The 18,058-nt window shown below is 55.0% G+C and overlaps 1 protein-coding gene across 3 annotated transcripts; it reads left to right on the forward strand.

Moving 5' to 3' along the window:
* Positions 1 to 3,251: 3,251 nt before the first annotated feature.
* On the forward strand, positions 3,252 to 17,521 carry MAN1B1 (mannosidase alpha class 1B member 1). Of its 3 annotated transcripts, none has more exons than XM_081270011.1 (13): positions 3,297 to 3,528; positions 4,019 to 4,127; positions 4,757 to 4,890; positions 8,279 to 8,433; positions 9,634 to 9,743; positions 11,267 to 11,452; positions 11,948 to 12,096; positions 12,325 to 12,513; positions 14,383 to 14,573; positions 14,877 to 14,997; positions 15,470 to 15,667; positions 15,754 to 15,885; positions 16,227 to 16,619. In XM_081270011.1, the coding sequence occupies exons 1-13, from the start codon at positions 3,418 to 3,420 to the stop codon at positions 16,299 to 16,301; spliced, it is 1,860 nt and encodes a 619-aa protein (XP_081126137.1). In that variant the 5' UTR covers positions 3,297 to 3,417; the 3' UTR covers positions 16,302 to 16,619. The 3 variants fall into 3 exon arrangements, with proteins under 3 accessions (XP_081126138.1, XP_081126137.1, XP_081126136.1); XM_081270010.1 differs by lacking the exon at positions 16,227 to 16,619 and adding an exon at positions 16,657 to 17,520 and having other exon boundaries at positions 3,299 to 3,528; XM_081270012.1 differs by lacking the exons at positions 4,019 to 4,127; positions 16,227 to 16,619 and adding an exon at positions 16,657 to 17,521 and having other exon boundaries at positions 3,252 to 3,528.
* Positions 17,522 to 18,058: the final 537 nt, after the last annotated feature.

Below are 18,058 nucleotides of genomic sequence, written 5' to 3' on the forward strand. Positions count from 1 at the left end.
AAATAAAATAAAAATAAAAAGGGCTGGGGATGTGGCTCAGTGGTTGAGCCTTGGGTTCAATCCCTGTTACAGGACTGGATTACATAAAGGGAAGATCAGAGGTCAGTAATGTAGGAGATCTAGATTACAGGGATGGGAAAGAGCAGGCAATGCAAAGTGAATTCTTACAAAACCCTGTTATGATCTTTATGCATGGGTGGAAGAACCAATCATCCATAAATAAATAGCAAAAGGAGGTCCAGCAGAAGAAGAATGGGAGAGGGGAGGGAAAAGTCGGGGGGGATCAGGAACTGAATCGAATTCCATGCATGTACGAGTTTGTCGGGATGAATCCAGCGACATGTGACTATAAAGCTCTAATAAAAAACAGGCTTGGGGACTGGAGCTGGGGCTCAGTGACAGAGCACTTGCCTAGCATGTGTGAAGCCCTGGGTTTAGTCCTCGGCAACACATAAAAATAACAAAATAAAGGTCTTGTGTCCATTTACAACTAAAAAAAAAAAATAGGCTGGGATGTGTGTGCTCTGTGGCTGAGCACCCCTGGGTTCAATTCGATGCCTGATTTTAAAAAATAAATAAATAAACACCAGAGGCGGAGAGAATATCCTGAGATCTTAAATAATCCAGGTGTGCTTGAATTTGTAATTCTTTTGTGTGAGAACTTATGATCCTTAAAACAACGCTGACACACAGACCTTGTAGCCCTTAGGAATATCTAAAGGCCTTCCAGGATGGGGTGGTCAGGTAAGATTCAGTAAAAACCGACTTACAGCAGATGCCTCTTCATGGCCAGGTCTGACGCAAAACAAACCACGTCAGTACTGCCACTGCGCTCCCCGAGGTGGGGCTGCCAGTAAGGTGTGGGTCTGTCTTGACTAAGGTGGTCAAGGAGGACATTTTCTTTTAGAAATATATATATTTACATATAATACGTGTGTGTGCACGCATGGGTGTGTGGGTGGTGTATATATACACACAGGTACACAAACATCAGGGATCAAAACTGCAACAGGATCAGGCGTGGTAGCACACGCCTGTAATCCCATCAGCTTGGGAGGCTGAGGCAGGAGGATCACAACTTCAAAGCCAGCCTCAGCAAATTAGTGAGACCCTATCTCAAAATGAAACATAAAAAGGGCTGGAGATGTGGCTTAAGCATGGTTAAGTGTCCCTGGGTTCAAACCTCAGTACCAAAAACAAAATAGCAAAACTTGGGCAAATATTATGCAAAGAGAAGGTGAAAATTCACATGACTATCAGCATGATTTAGCAAAGCAGGGTTTGAGAATGCTTCCTCATTACCAGTAGCAGCTCAGGACAGACCAGTTTAACTGGAGCATGAAACACACGATTGTACGTATCATAGAAGTACCTCAAGAGTACTATGAGAATCCACCTTCAGAACTATCACAGCAGAAGCCTAAAGAGACTGGCAGTGAAAGTTGGGCTTGCATGTGGTGAATATCGGGGTTCACTCCCCTTGTTATCACCCCAAAAGTCATACCCCCACAGGATCTTGGCTGAACCCTGTTCTGAAGAATCTAGGCAGTCCTGGAAACAGGCAGACCAATCCCTCATATTCACCTTCTGGAGGAGCAGACTTCCCTGTGACCAGGAGCAGGGCGTGTCAGGCCAAAGGTGTTTCATGAACAAACACATCTTTTAAGGGGAACAAAGGGCTTTGGCTGAGGAAAAGTGGAAGAGAGAGAGAGAGGGAGGTAGAAATGTCACCTATTTAAGTCTTACAGCACCTAGGATTAAAAGTGACTTTTTCCTTTGGTCTCAAAAGGATCTGAGAAGTGACACAAATTTTACATTCCAGCTGGACTGAGATAGCAGGCCTTCCAAGGACAGAGAGCTGAGAAACCCAACAGGTGAATAAGAGGGAAGAAACCAGGGAAGAGTGCCAAAGACCACTGAGCCTTTCGGTTTTAGAGTTCAAACAGTCCTATCAGGTCCCAAGGATGGCATCAACCTTACCTAACTGCCACTTGAATCTACAGTTCAGGGATTTCCCATCACAAAAAAAGGGAGCCATGACCAGTGCAGTACATAGAGCTTCTTCTGAGCAGCCTTTAAAGTAAAGGGGGGCTGGGCTGGGGCTCAGGGGCCGTTTGCCTGTCATGGGAGAGGCCCTGGGTTCCATCCTCAGCACCGCATATAAACAAACAAAATAAAGCCCATTGACAACTAAAAAAATATATATTTTAAAGAAAGAAAGTAAAGGGAGCGAGGCTGGGGACACAGCTCAGTTGGTGGAGGGCTTGCCTGGCAGGCTCAAGGTCCTGGGTTCAGTCCCCAGCACCACGGGGCGGGGGGGGGGGGGGTAGGGTAAAGGGAGCAGAGGGAGAACTCTAAGGACAGGAGTTCACACCAGACACTTCCCACAGGATCCCGGGACCAGTGATGGAGAACGTCCACAGGCACCAGAGACACAGACGAGGATCTATTTAGGAAACAAATACACATTCCAGGGAGAACGCACTGAGAGAGTGTTTTGGGGATCCAGCTCTTTTGGAGCAAACCTGGTGAAAAGTGGGTGTGAGAGGTGTGTAGGGATGTGGTCTCCACCATCTACTTCATACAAACGTGCAAACCCCCATAGACTATAGCTTTCTGAAAGTGACATGTCTTGGCAGAACCTATTTACCGGCGCGCCGAAGAACACTGACAAGGTGATTACCACGAGTGACTTCCCACTGACTTGGAAGGGACAGGCCTGGAAGAGTATCCCAAACCGTTTTGGTACCAGGGATTGGACCCAGGGTGGCTTAACTACTGAGCCACATCCCCAGGACTTTCAAGTTTGATTTCGAGACAGGGTCCCTAAGTTGCCGAGGCTGGCTTTTCCTCGCGGTCCTCCTGCCTCAGACTCCGGAGAGGCTGGATGACAGGCCCGGCAAGTAGGGGGAAGTTTACGCCAAAATCTTTCCTTGTCCTTCCTCCGTCTCTCCTTTCCACCTGTTCCTTTTACGCCTTCTATCCAGCGGAGATTAGAAGAGATTAGAAGATGGCCCCGGGAAGGGAGGGTCCCCAGCGCAGATGCCACCCGGCCCAGCGCCGGGCAGGAGGCGCGCGAGGCGGACTCGGCGGGAGGACGCGCGGCAGGGTGCTCGGGTTCCACGGCTGCCAGATCGTGCAGTGACTTGAGGCTACGGCGCAGGCGCGGACAACCTCGCGCAGGCGCCGTACGAGGCATAGTGCCCACTGGGAGCCGCGAGGGGCGCGCGCGCGCAGTGGGACTAGCTGGGTAAGACGCATGCGGAATGGCCGGCGGAAGGCGCGGCGCGTGCGCACTTTGGCACAGAAGGATGGGCGGGGTGCGGACGGCTCCGCTATGGCGGTTTATTTTGCCTCTCGGACTCGGGCTTCCTGACACCGCCGGCGAACGGGAGCTTGCGGGCCGGCGCGGTCGCCATGTACCCGCCGCCGGCGTCGGCGCCTCACCGGGACTTCATCTCGGTGACCCTGAGCGTCGGCGAGAGCTACGACAACAGCAAGAGCCGGCGGCGGCGCTCGTGTTGGAGAGTGAGTCGGGGCGGGCCGTCGGCGGGTTGCGCGGCGCTCGACCGCCTGCAGGGCGGCGGGCCGTCGGCGCTGGGCCTGGGGTCCTTCTGGCCTGGCCGCAGGCCGGTCCGCGGCGGGTCACCCTGCTTCCAGATGGTGTCGCTTCCCCTGGGACGGGAACGGGTCGTGCGCCCTTCTGTTTCCTGCTGGGGCGTTCACGGTGATCTTGGCCAGAGAGGCATCGATGCAGCGCATCGATTATAGGAGTCTTTCACCAGTGCCCATGCAACTGGATCCGAGTGTCCTTGTCGTTGTTATTCTCATTGCACACGTGTTACATGTGTTACATCACATGTAATGTAAACCCTGCTGATGGGGAACTTCTCTGCTCTGGAAACAACGTCGACTGGCCACTGAGTCTTTCTGGATTGCTCACTGAATCCGTGACAGTGGAGGAGATTCTCAATTGTCGCTCTTCACTAAGAAATGTCATTCTTTGTCCCTTCCTTAGAAATGGAAGCAGCTGTCGAGATTACAGCAGAACATGATTATCTTTCTCTTGGCCTTTCTGATTCTCTGTGGATTCCTGTCCTACATCCATATGGCAGACCAGTGGAAAGGTATCAGAAGCACCAGGGGTGCTAGAGGATACTTGTCAGAGGGCAGATACAACCTTGCAGTACACAGCTCCAGCAGGTATATGTAGCAGCATATTTGCAAGAAATGCAGAGGAGAGAAGTGGAGCCAGCTGTGACCAGTTGTTTGGAGCACAGATGTCCATATGCTGGCTAGCTGCTCTCTAGGAGTCTGGTGTCAACACTGCTGTCTCCACCCTCTGTCTCCTGGTCATTCAGTCTTGATAATTGCATTAGTTTCCTAGCACTTGTTACTGAGTGTTTGGAAAGACCAGCAGATTTCTGTAAGGCAGTGGAGAATCACTTTTGAGCTTCCCTAAGATTGTTGCTCCTGGCTGCAGAGCTTCTGGAGGTTGCTCAAATACATTGCCTGTTTGCCACCATGTTGTGCTATTAAGGTAAAGTGTGTTGGGGTTTTGTGCTGTGCATAAGGATACACACTGTCAATTGCTTTGAAAAAGATTTTATTTCCTGTGGCTGTTCTCAAATTGAGTGACTTCTTGGAGGTCTCACTCTTCTCCTGAAACAAATAACACCTGTCTAGACATTTCTTGCTGAGCAATTTAAGTCTCTGTCCTTGGGGGATGGTTGAAAAACAGGACTCTCTCCTGCAGCTCTGAGTGGCAAGCCCACAGAAGAGCGGAAGATGATGCCAGAAATCCCTGGATTGAAGCCAGCAAACCCTCCTGTCTTACCAGCACCTCAGAAGGCAGACGCCAGCCCAGCGTTTTCCAAGATGTTGCCTCAGGTACTTCCAGTAAACACTAGATGGAGTTTAGCTGGGCTCCGTTTAGCATTCCAAGACAGTAGCCGTGGGCTGGGGATGTGGCTCAAGCGGTAGCACGCTCTCCTCGCATGCGTGCGGCCCGGGTTCGATCCTCAGCACCACATACAAACAAAGATGTTGTGTCCGCCGAAAACTAAAAAATTTAAAAAAAAAAAATTAAAAAGAAAAAAAAAGAAACGAACAAACAAGACAGTAGCCGCTGTGTCAAGCAGACTAAGAAGAAACACTGTCCCTGCCAGTCTCTGCATTTTCATCTAACATTCATTTCTTGCTGGTTGCATAAGAGTTGGGGAAAGAGAGAGGTGTACTCTTCTTCCATTTTCTTTGAAACCTGCTGGGGCTGGCTCTTGTACTAGGTGCAGGTTACACAGCGATGAGGGAAAGAGGCTGGTGAAGAGGCAAGTGAGAAGCCAGCAACAAACAGGACCAGGCAGGTGGTCTGTGTGCAGAGGAGCAGGAGGTATGGTGTGGCCTGTGAATAGAGGAGCAGGAGGTATGGTGTGGCCTGTGAATAGAGGAGCAGGAGGTATGGTGTGGCCTGTGTGCAGAGGAGCAGGAGGTATGGTGTGGCCTGTGTGCAGAGGAGCAGGAGGTATGGAAACAGGTGGTGCCATTGTTGAGGGCAGCCTCTCTGAGGACGTGGCCCTGAGAGTCCAGCTGAAGGCTGAGAAGCCCATTTCTGGTTGGGGTGAACAGAGCAGGCCTGAAAAAGTAAAACTACCTGAGCAAGAGTTCAGATTCCCAGAGGGCCAGGCCAGGGAGCAGAAAATTGGGTCTGCCTGGATGAGGGTGGCACTAGAGCTTTTTTTTTTTTTTTTAGTTATAGATGGACACATATCTTTATTTTATTTTTATGTAGTGCTGAGGATCGAACTCAGTGCCTCACGCATGCCAGGCAAGTGCTCTACCTCTGAGCCACAATCCCAGCCCCTAGAGCTTTCTCTTGATGTGCCCAGGATGATCTCAGCAGAGAGCCACGTCCATGATGTTGGCTGTGAACACTGGTGGTCCAGTGGAGACACAATGTTAGGTACTCAGGGAAGGTAGAATGGAGACCTGAGCTTTGCTCACCATGGGCAGCCTTGCAGTGAAGGAAGGCTCCATGGGAGTAGGTGTGAGAGAGGAAGGGAGTGAGGGTCCCCAGGCAGAGGGGCCAGTGGAGTGCTGATCAGGAAGCAGTCTGGGGATAGTTAGGCCCTATATTTGGTACTGCTTTGTTAGTGGTCCCTGGGAGCATTCAGTAGATGGACTGTGTCAGGATCACGGGGCAAGGGAAGTAGATGTGGCAAGTTCCCAGGTAGAGATGGTGTGTGTTGTGTGTTATGTAGGAGTCAGGGAAGGACCAAGCCAAGCCCTGGGGCATCCATGCTTAGAAACTTGGAGTGAGGGAACAGGGCAGAGAAAGTGGAGTCCAGGGATGGGTCAGAGGCAGGAAGAGGACTTGCAAAATGACTTGTGGGTGAGAGGCTTAGAATGGAGAAGGACAAGACCTGAGTCCCTTGAGAGCTAGGGCAGGCATCCATGGCAGTATAGCTGCTGTGCTCTTAGGTATCGGTTACTTATATCCACATGTCCATGACTGGGCCTACCAGACGTGGCTGGGCTCAGGTGCTTCTCCATGGGCACTGTTCTAGACTGCAGGTGGAGGTTTCACATCCCTTCAGGGTGTCATGTGGACAGAGACCAGAAGTCTTTGCTGAGAGCAGCCTTAGGGAGCTTCCTCCCAAGGATTAGCTCTGGGCTAGGAGGTTAAGGCCAGACAGCTGCTCACTGTGTTGGCCCTTTACTCTAGATGGGGGGCATTGTGGTTTTTTTTAACCTAAATATGTAAGTTGTTATAATTACTAGATGCTCCGTGGAGGTAGTGGCAAGTACAGAAAAGCAGGGGGATGCCTACCACCTGCACTGGCCAGCCCCCGTCCTTCTGTAAACAGTGGTGCTGTGTTCCGACCACACAGTGGGGCAGGTGGTAAGGGACAAGACAGGCCTCATGGGATGGTTGTGCCTCTGGCCAGTTGGGGGCCTGCTCTGTTGGATGGGAGGGTCGGTGTGTGCAGGCTGCATCTGCATGGTGCAGCTGCCACACGGAGTCACGTGACTGCGTGAGGATGTGCTACACTGCTCTGGGGTTTTCTGGAAGCCTGCATCTGGTGTCCAGCAGGGGCTGGAGCAGCATGCAGCGAACATTCTGGGTCTCTCTTGCATGGACTTGGGGGACATGCTGCCCTCAGAAGCCTGTGAACCTCTCCTTTAGCCTCTGGCTCTTCCTGGAAAATCTGGCAGTGAGGGGCTTGGTTTCTGCCACACCTTTTTCTGTTAATCTGTATGCTGTGACTGATCTCAAACATTATAGATGCTTAGGAAGGAAAACTGAAACATTGAAAAAGGTATAAAAGGGAAAAACCAAACACTCATTGCCACTCTACCCAGAGAAGCGTTTGAAAGATTTGGTGTATTTATTTTAAAGGTTTTATTTAGGTGGATGTGTGTGCACAATTAGGTCAGTTGTCTGTGGATTTGTGTCCTGGATACTCTGTGCATATCATGAGAGTGTCCCCTTTACAGGTTTTTATAGCTGGGTTTTCTTTTCTTTCTTTTTTTGAAGGGATTGGGTACTGGGGATTGAACCAAGGGAGCACTTAACCACTCAGTCCCAGCCCCAGTCCTTTTTGATTTTGAGACAGGGTCATGCTTAGTTGCTGAGGCTGACCTCCCAAGTAGTTGGAGTTACAGGTGTGTGCCCTCGCGCCTGGCTGTAGCTGGGGTTTCCTTGGCATAGATATAGCATGATTCAATAAATTGTTTATCTACTGAGAATCCCTTCATCACATATAAATTAAGCCAAGTGGTATTCGGTGCCTGTTGCTGTGGAAACATGGAGGATGGAGCTGGAAGATCCACCAAGCCTGTGGCCAGGGCTGCCTCAGTGTGGAGGAGCAGAGGGTCACCCTGTGTTGTTTGGATCCTGTGCTATGTGAGGACACAGTGTCCTTCAATCTTCCCAGGACGGGCAGCAGGCAGTGGGGAGCAGAGTGGCGCCATTGGGTCTTCCATCCAGAGTCATGGTCCTTGCCACGCTTGCTCTTCTAGGACTGTGACACTGAACGTTCCACCAGGGTTCTCAAGTCTTTGTCCAGGCCTGTACTAGCAAGTTGGCTTTGTCACCAGGCTTCTAAGCAGGTCATCTCCCAAGCCTGCAATGTGCTTAAAAATCAAAATCACCCCCTGAGGTTGAGTGGACCCACAAGTCCCCCTCCTCTCCGGAGTGGGTGTGCCCTTGGGGGGACCCTGGCATGCCTAGAAGTGTAGCCCATAGGCAGTCTCACCTGAGACTCTGATTTTTGTCCAGAGGCCTCGAAAGCATTTCCGGCGGGGGCCTCCCCACCTGCAGATCAGAGCCCCCAACACGGACTCCAAGGCTGGGACACAGGGTGACACTAAGGAGCGGGCAGCAGCCCCGGGGGATGCTCATCAGGAAGAGAACACACAGCGGACCGTCATCAGGTATCAAGGGTGAGAGTGTGGGGTGGGCCTGGACTTGCAGAGGGCAGGCAGCCTGGTGGGGTGTGGTCTGTTCACACCCTGCTCCCAGAAAGGCCCAGCCCTGAGCACTCTGCACACAGTGAGTGGGAGCTCAACCAGGTGGGCTGGCCCGAGCAGGTCCTCTGAGCCTCTAGAGCTGAACCCAAAGACAGGGCCAGAGGCCTGGACTCAGGAACCCAGGCAGACAGCCCGCAGGGACACGTGTACTTGAGGGAAAACCATAGCCCATGGAAGTTCTTAATCATGTTACATGAATAAAAGGAGGTTTGCTTTCAGAGTCAGAGCATTTGAACTTGTGTTCCCAAGTCGTGGGCACTCAGTGGAATCAAGAGGCCTTTAGCTAATCTGGAACCAGTTCAGCTGAGGTCATTAAGTGACTGTTTGGGAGACTCTTTGGGCTGGGTGCAGGGCACATGCCTGTAATCCTGTCTGCTCAGGAGGCTGAGGCCAGAGGATCATGAGTTCAAAGCCAGTCTCTGCAACTTAGCAAGGCCCTAAGCAACTCAGTGAGACCCTGTCTCTAGATAAAAAAATACAAAAAAGTGCTGTGGATGTGGCTTAGTGGTTAAGTGCCCCTGGGTTCAATCCCCTGTAACAACAACAACAAAAGACTATTTGAGCCAGTCCTCAGCCCCAGTGTTGCGTTGGAAACCTTTTGCCTATTCCTATGTGTTGCCCATCAGGCCAAACCCCAGAAAGGGACATTGGGTTACTGTGTATCTTGTGAGTAGGGAAAATGCCAGTGTAGGTGACCAGCCCTTCATCCCATGTCCATCTCGCTTTGACTCAGTGTGGATGATAAATTATGTGGTCACTCGCCTTAGGAGCCCTCACCTCTGGCCTCCCTTTCCCTTGCAGCACCCTTTCTCACAGTCCCCTGCTGGCCTCAGTACCACTCCATGCTCTCTAACCCCAGGTTCTCCCCTTGCTTAGAGCAGCCCAGGTGTCTTGTCCACATTCAGGTGACCGTGACCATGACTGTGATCCTGACTAGACGGCCTGGAGCACATCAGGACCAACTAGTTGTTTTCCTATTGCTCTGTGGCCGTGTACCCCCCCCAGAGATAGGACTCTCTGGACATGGGTCTTGTGTGGTGTGAGGGTGTGGGGCGTGGTGGACGTGCACCCTTGGTCTGGCTGACTGCTTTCCTTTCCCTGAAGCTGGCGGGGTGCAGTGATCGAGCCCGAGCAGGGCACTGGACTCCCTTTGAGAAGAGCAGAGGCCCCTGCCAAGCCTTCCCCACTGGTTACCAGGATGCAGAAAGAACCGGGTAAGGCCCCACTTGCCCCTGCCTCACCTGGGCCTGTATCCAAGAAGCTGGTGGTTGGTGCTCTCTGCATCCATGCTGTGGCCTCCTGCCTGATGGACCCAGGGAGCTTGCCCTTCAGTATCCACAGCCAGCCAAGGTTCTTGGGCCCACATGCTTTTCTCAGCCCTGGTAACAACCCATGGCTTCTTGGTGGCCCTGGCCCCCTGGTCTGAGCACTAGGCAGCAGGAGAGGAGCTGTAGCTGGGAGGTTTGCTTTCACTGCCTGGGCCAGGCTGTGCCCTGGTGTAACACAGACAGCGTTGTGCTTGGTGTGGTCGCTAGGGTCTTAGCACCGTCTGTGGAGGGCCACTTGTCATTGCCTCTGCACTCACTGTGCCCTTTGAGGTAAGTGCCTGCACATGCCCATCCAATAGACAGGGAGACTAAGGCTTGGGTCACTCACTGCCAGGGCCCACACGTGGGTCCCTGCTCTGCTTCTGCTGCCAAAGCCTCCAGGTGCAGGAGGATAAGGAACCCCAAGCTGTGACTCGCAGCCCCAGGCGCAGCAGGGACTCGGAAGTGAACAAGCCAAGCTGCAGCTGTAGAAGGAGCTCAGTCTGTGGGAGGAAGCACCGTGACACCAGAGGCCAGAGACTGAGGGCCTGGGACGGTGCCCATGTCTCACAGCAGCAGGAGATGCTGTGCACCTGTGGAGGGCTACCCAGCCTAAGCGCCACAGGGCCCTGTCCTGGGGCTTCCAAAGCTAGTGTGGCTGAATGGGACGAGTTTGGGGTAGGGTACCCTGTGCCCACATCCCTGCTGCACACTACTAGACCCAGCCTCTGCACCTGTCTGCTGCCTCAGAGGGCTGGTTTGGATGGGTGCAGTGGTCTACCTGCGATCCCAGCTGCTCAGGAGGTTGACGATCACCTTTGAGGCCAGCCTGGCAACCCAGTGAGACCCTGTCTCAAAAAATAAGAAAAGCTGGGGATGTAGCTCAGTGGTAGAGTGCCCCTCACCCCCTGCACCACAAAAGGGGGACCTTGTCCCAGTGGGCTGTGGGAGTGTGGCCCTCACAAGCCTTGAATAGAGGCCCCTGTGCCACAGGGGACAGCCAGCTCCACAGGGGCTGAATGCCTGGTGTAGTTAAGTGTGGCCTCTGGAATCCTCATCTGCTTGATAGGCTATGTCTGTCTGAAGGGCCCTGCCATGGCCTCTCTGACTCCCGGCCTGGGCTTTTTTTTTCCCCGGTGTTGGGGATTGAACCCAGGGTACTCTACTGGTGAGCTACATCCCAGACCTTTCTATTTTTCATTCTGAAACAGGGACTTTCTACGTTGCTGAGGCTGAACTTACAGTCCTGCCTCAGCCTCCTGCCTCAGTCTTTGGGATCATAGTTGTGTGCCCAACACTCCTGGCCCTGGCCAGCGTCCCTCCTGCTCACTCACCTGGGCCCATTGCTGGGCTCTGCCTGGAGGGCTTCCCGCCTGTGCCCTGACAGCAGCACCAGAACCACGTCCCCACGGCCGTGTTCCCTCTTCTAGCACTCCTAAACGAGCGCCAGGAAGGGGTGATCGAGGCCTTTCGACATGCGTGGAAGGGGTACCGCCAGTTTGCTTGGGGCCACGACGAGCTCAGGCCTGTGTCCAGGTCCTTCAGTGAGTGGTTCGGCCTGGGCCTCACTCTGATCGACGCCCTGGACACCATGTGGATTTTGGGTCTGAAGCAAGGTAATGGCTCATTTCTGGGGCAGGGCCAAGCTGTTCTGTGTGACACCTGGGAAAGCCGTGCCGGGCTTACCCTCCTCCTGGACACAGGGGTGGGTGTGTGGCACGGTTGGGGCCTATTTGTGTGTCCAGCCTCCCAGGCCCACTCAGGAGCTGTCCCCTGGCCTCCTAGAGGATGTCCAGGAGGTATGTCCAGTCTGCTGTGGCACTGTACTATGATGGGGCTGTCAGAGGGCCCTCTAGGCCTGAGGTGGGCCTGCCCTGGGCTGTTCTCTTGGTGGTGCCACCTCCGTCCAAGTGACCTGCTTAGTTGGCAGCATTGCTGCCATCATGTCCAGTCCTGGGGAATGTTTGCAGTTTCTGGGCCGCTTGGTGGGCCTGAAAGGTCATGACCTTGGGGCTGGCCCTGGAACCCTGCAGGATGAGTCTCCCCAGCAGGCTTAGGAGATGGATTGCAGGAGAATGACATACCTGTAACTTCACTCTGTGGTGTCACAGAATTTGAAGAAGCCAGAACTTGGGTGTCACAGAAGTTAAACTTTAAGAAAGACGTGGATGTGAACCTGTTTGAGAGTACCATCCGTATCCTGGGCGGACTCCTGAGCACCTACCACCTGTCTGGGGACAGGCTTTTCCTGAGGAAGGCTGTGAGTGTCTGCTGGTCCTGCCCTGAAGGGCAGATAGCTGAGTGGTGCTGCCTGGCGCTACCTTGCCTGGCACAGGGGGATCATGCTCAGCTCCTGTTTGCTGATGTGCATTGGGTGTACCAAGCGCCACGCTGCCTCTTGCCTGGATGACCATGGGTGGCACCTTAGAGTTCTGAGCATGGAAGAGGCTCTGACCTGAGCCCGGTTGTCTGCTTGCTTTTATGTCAGAAAGATTTTGGCAATCGGCTAATGCCAGCCTTCATGACGCCCTCCAAGATTCCGTACTCCGATGTGAACATCGGCACTGGAGTTGCCCACCCACCCCAGTGGACCTCAGACAGCACAGTGTCCGAGGTGACGAGCATTCAGTTGGAGTTCCGCGAGCTCTCTCGTCTCACGGGGGTCAAGAAGTTCCAGGTAGGACTGGGTTCCTGCTGAAGCTAACCCTTCCTCATCGCTGGTGCAGTCGGGTGCGTGTTGATCTCTCTTCTCAGGATTTTTGACTTTGTTTTAGTGTGAGAAAATGCACGTGAAGTTTGCAATCTTAATATTTTTGGTCTCAGGACATTTGCAGTGCCATGTGACTGTCACCAGCATGCATCAGTGTAGCCCTCTTCATCCTGTGAAGCTGAGACTGTCCCCATTAAATGGAAGGCTGGTGCCCTGGCTGCTGGCAGCACCTGCTCCCGTCTGCCGTGGCGCTGCATGTGGGCCCTTGTGGCAGTGGAGCCCTGCCGGCCTGTCCTTTCAAGGCCCCTCTCACGTGGCGTGGGACCTCATTTTGCTCATCCACTCATGGGTTGTTGCACGCTTGGGGTTTTTCCAGGTTTTGATGTTTTTGTTTTCTGGTACCGGGGATTGGACCCAGGGGCACTCCACCACTGAGCCACACCCCCTGCCCTGTTTTGTATTTTATTTAGAGACAGGGTCTCACTGAGTTGCTTAGTGCGTCGCCATTGCTGAGGCTGGCTTTGAGCTTGCGATCCTCCTGCTTCAGCCCCCTGAGCCGCTGGGATTATAGGCGTGTACCATGGCACCTGGCTCATTGGCCTACTTTTTTTTTTTAATATTTATTTTTTAGTTTTAGGTGAACACAATATCTTTATTTTACATTTATGTGGTGCTGAGGACAGAACCCAGTGCCTCATGCATGCTAGGCAAACATTCCACCACTGAGCCATAGATCCAGCCCTGGCCTACTTGTTAGTCCTTATTGAGCTTAAAGATTTCCATCTGTACTCTATGCTAACGCAGGTCAGGTGCGTGATTCTGAGTGTGTTCACCCTGGCTGCCCATCTCTTGCACTGTTCATAGTGCCTTTCAGTACACATGTTAAGTTTTGTGCAGGTCAGGTTGGCCCGTCCCTCTGGTGTCAAGAAATCCCCACAGACGCAGGCCCTTGTCCTTCTGCTGTGGTGCCCCCTGCAGGTGTGCAGGCTCAGTCTTGTGTCCAGGATGCAGGTCTCCCCTGTGTCAGCCCTCGTGTGGAGTTAGACAGGGGCAGCCGCACTCCTCCTGAGGTCCAGTTTCCAACTCATTTGTTAGAAAGCTGTGCTTTCTCATCAGATGGCCCTGGCCCCCTTGTCCCTAGCCTCCCACCTTGTATCCCATGGTGTCCCCCTGGGCCCTGTTCTGGTTTCATGCCAGTAGCATACTGTTCTGGCCACTGTGGCTCTGCACATGAGGAGGCAGGAGCCCCTACCCCGTCTGCCCTCTCGAAGGCTGCTTTGGCTGCTCAGTGTCCCTTGAGGTTGCAGGTAGATGTCAGAGTGAGTTTTTCTAAGCTGCAAAAGGACATGGCTGGGGTCATGAGGGGAGGCCTTGGCTCTGTGGCCAGTCTGGGGCATGCAGACCCCTCGCCGCGGGAGCTGTCCACGCCTGCCCTCATGTCTCTGCTAGGCTGTGCCATGGATGTTGCCCACGTCTTGCCTTGTGGCTGCCTGGGGCTCCATGTGCGTGCCAGTGTCATGCTAAGGTGGGCCAGCCTTTGCCATGCTGGTGCTAACCCCTGGGCCGTCCTGGCCCAAGCGGACTGTCTGGTGTCACCACGGAAGGAGAGTTGTTTCTGTTGGATGCTTCCGTCGGCTGGGCTCCTGGGTCTCCCTGTTATGTTAAAGTGGCCCAGCACACTGGCCGTCCATGGTCTGGGAAGAGACCCTGTAGTCTGATGTGGCACTGGCTGAGAGCCGCAGGGCTCCACAGGACCTCTGAGGAGGCGCTCCTGCATCGTGGGTTGAAGGGGCTGGAGGACCGCCTACAGCAAACCCGCTCTCCCCTGTGCTGCAGGAGGCCGCGGAGGAGGTGACAAGGCACGTTCACCATCTGTCTGGGAAGAAGGATGGGCTGGTGCCCATGTTCATCAACACGCACAGCGGCTCCTTCACCCACCTGGGTGTGTTCACCTTGGGCGCCAGGGCCGACAGCTACTACGAGTACCTGCTGAAGCAGTGGATCCAGGGCGGGAAGCAGGAGACACAGTGAGGCCTGCTTCTGCTGCCTTTGATGCGGGACCCCAACCCACCTGCCCCGTCCTTGGGCAGGAGCCGCAGCGCCTCAGGCATGGCCTGGCTCCTGTGTGTGCGCTTCCCTGTCATGGCCTTCATAGGAGTGAGGGGCTGGGCTCTTGAGCAAGGCCCACACCTTGCTAGCACCCAGCTGGGCAGGAGCTTAGGGCCTATATGTGGGCCTGGGTTGTGTGCAGCATCTGGTCCCTAGGCAGTGACCTGCCTGGTCCTGTGACCTGGCGGAGGCCAGGGGGAGCTGACTCGTGGTGTCCACAGGTTGCTGGAGGACTACCTTGCAGCCATTGAGGGGATAAAAACACACCTGGTGAGGCACTCAGAGCCCAACAAGCTCACCTTCATAGGGGAGCTCACCCACGACCGCTTCAGTGCCAAGATGGTGAGTCTCGAGGGCTGTGGGCCTTAGGGAGGCACCTGTTTCTTTGTGGTCTCGAAGCCCCTGAGTGCATGTCAGGAGGAACAGGGGAACCCTGGCCAGGGGAATAAGGGATGTGGGCTGTGGTCACAGGCGGACCCTTTTTCCTGACCTGTCCTTCCCCATGGCAGTCCCAGGGCCAGCCCCCAGAGCCCTGCCTCAGGTGCCTGACCTGCGGCAGGTCCAGAGGTGCCTGTAGGCAGGCTGGAGGGGCCTGTGATGCCTGGGTCACCTGCCCTTGGGAGGAGCCTGTGCTGCAGCTTTTCTCCTGGACACTGCATCCATCCCTGCAGTTCTGCCCAGGAGGAGGGTTGCTCAGGCTGCCTGTCTGCAGCTCTCCCTCCGGGGAACTGGAGGCTAGTGTGCTTGGCCCCAGCATGGGCCAGCCAAATGCGTGGGCCTGGGGTCCAGCTGTGAGGAGACGCTCTGGTTCCAGGACCACCTCGTGTGCTTCCTGCCAGGGACGCTGGCTCTGGGCGTCCACCACGGCTTGCCTGCTGACCACATGGAGCTAGCCCGGGCACTCATGGAAACCTGTTACCAGATGAACCGACAAATGGAGACAGGCCTAAGCCCTGAGATCGTGCACTTCAACCTTTACCCTCCTACAGACAATCTGGACGTGAAGGTCAAGGTAAGCCTGGGTCTGGGCTGTGCTTGAGAGTGTTGGGGGTGAGTTGGGCACGGGGCTGCCACCCTGAGCCGCTGCTCTCCTCCCAGCCAGCTGACAGGCACAACCTGCTGCGGCCCGAGACCGTCGAGAGCCTGTTCTACCTGTACCGCACCACAGGAGACCGCAAGTACCAGGACTGGGGCTGGGAGATCCTGCAGAGCTTCAACAAGTACACACGGGTGAGCCCCCAGCTGCCCTCGCGCCACAGGTCAACTGGCTGAGGACTGGCAGTGCCCCAGGATAGTGGTGGCAAGGTGGGGCCAGCTCTGGGGGCCTGGAGGTGACCGTGCCAGCTCTGTCCGACCCAGCTGGCACAGCTGCCCGCTGAGCTCTGGCATGGAGACCTATTGTGCGTGGAGGGCTGGGTGCTCTGGAACTCTGTCTCTTGGGCCACGCCTTCCTGGGAAGGGCCCCTGCTGCACGCCCAAGAGTGTGGCCCATGGTTTGAGAGGCACTTGCTGCAGTGACCAGGGCGCTGCCCACCCTGTGGTTGCAAGATGCTTGGCGTCCTGTCTTACAGATGGCCCCAGTTCAGGGAAGGTCATGCCCTGCCCAGGCCCAGCAACCACCACTGTGGATCCAGAGGCAGACATAGCCCCACCCTGACACCTGGCTCTGTGTGTTGTCCCCTGGCCTGGGGCCCAAGACTTCAGCTGTCCCAGCTTCCAGCCAGCTGCCCCTGCCCTTTGCCCAGTTGTACCTGAAGCACTGGCCCTGGAGACCCTGTGCCCTCGTCCGTCCTTGCTGAGGTCCCTCAGCCCAGGTGCTGGAGAGAGAGCTTCTACTGTAGGCACTAAGAGGCTGCTGGCATTTTCCAGGGGTCCCTAGTAGAAGCACAGCTGACTTTTGGGGGCTGTTGTTGAGGCACTCTCCAGCCCAAGCCTGCACTGGGTTTGTGGGGACCGTGGGAGGGCCCAGCCCATGTCTCAGAGGCCTTGCCTCTCCTACAGGTCCCCTCAGGTGGCTATACATCCATCAACAATGTCCAGAACCCCCACAAGCCTGAGCCTAGGGACAAGATGGAGAGCTTTTTCCTGGGGGAGACCCTGAAGTACCTCTATCTGCTGTTTTCCGACGACCAGAACCTGCTCAGCCTGGACACTTATGTGTTCAACACAGAAGCCCACCCCTTGCCCATCTGGGCCCTCTCCTAGGGCGGCTCCGGGCTGGGATAGCTGAGGGGGTAGTGTGGCCTCGCCGAGCCTGGCATGTGTCATGGGGCCCTGTGGTACTGGGCGGCTGCCAAGCGCCAATGCTCCTGCCCCAGCTCTGGGCTCTCCTGGTCTCTTGCTTCTAATTAGGGTGGTGTGAGGAACAAGAGCCCCATGTGAGCTGGTGTGGGGTTCAGGGTGACCAGTTCACCAAGCACCTTCGGCCTTCATCCTCAAGAAAATCAAATCACGACTCCTGACTCCTGTCCCTGATGTCCCAGCAGACTGGCTTTCAGGGAGCTTCCTGATGGCCCTGGGCCCTCTGGTCGCCTTCTGAGGCTGCTGAGTCATGTTCAGAGAGGAGCTGGAGGAGCCCGCCAGGCAGCTCTGCTCCAGCTGGTGGCCTGGGATGTGCCCTGGCCCATGGTCTGGAGGAGCCTCTGTGGCCTGGCAGGCCGTGGCTTGGGGCCTCCCCGGGGGCCAGCCTTTCTTGGAGTGGGTGTTTACACATTGGACTCAGGGATCCTGTCTGCCTGGAGGGGCTTGCTGCGGCTGGGTGGCCGGTTCTTCCTGCTCCCAGGCCTCTGGATGGAAAGGGACTTCTCAGTTGAGATAAAACCCACTTGCTAACCAGTGTGGCAGCTCCTGTGTGTGGAAGGGGGTCTCTGGGCTGGGGAGTCTGGGCTGACCTTTGGGTAGCAGTTCTGGGTCTCCCCTCAGTATCCATCCAAGGGCAGGACTCTTGCGGCCCTCCAGGTGAGAAGGGCCTGCTTGGGGAAGCCCTGCAGTGTGGTGACGTGGGTCAGGGGGTCACCTTTCTGCCAGCTGGGTCCTGACAGTCTGCAGTGCCCTGAGGCTGCTAGCCAGCATGTTCTTGGAGTGAGGTCTCTGAGTGGTGCCAAGCCTTGGATACCAGGACAGTTGTCCTCATCCTTGCCATCAGCTGCAGGGTCCTTATCGTCAGGCACAGGGTCCTTGTCACAGGGCTGGCCCTGGGCCTTGGCTGGGGTCCTCTGTTACAGACCAAGGTGGTCTCTCTGCCTGTCTGTGTTAACATAAAGAACCCTTTGCTTTTGTCATTTCTGGAAGTTCTCAACTGAAAAGCTGGAGCTCAGGCAGCACCCCGGGGCCACCTGATAGGCTGGGGCCTTCAAGATCTTGGCCCCTTAGGCCTGGCAGGATGTGTTTCCTGCCTGCCTGC

Source organism: Spermophilus citellus, assembly GCF_964194105.1.
Source record: "Spermophilus citellus genome assembly, chromosome: 2".
Taxonomy (NCBI): domain Eukaryota; kingdom Metazoa; phylum Chordata; class Mammalia; order Rodentia; family Sciuridae; genus Spermophilus; species Spermophilus citellus.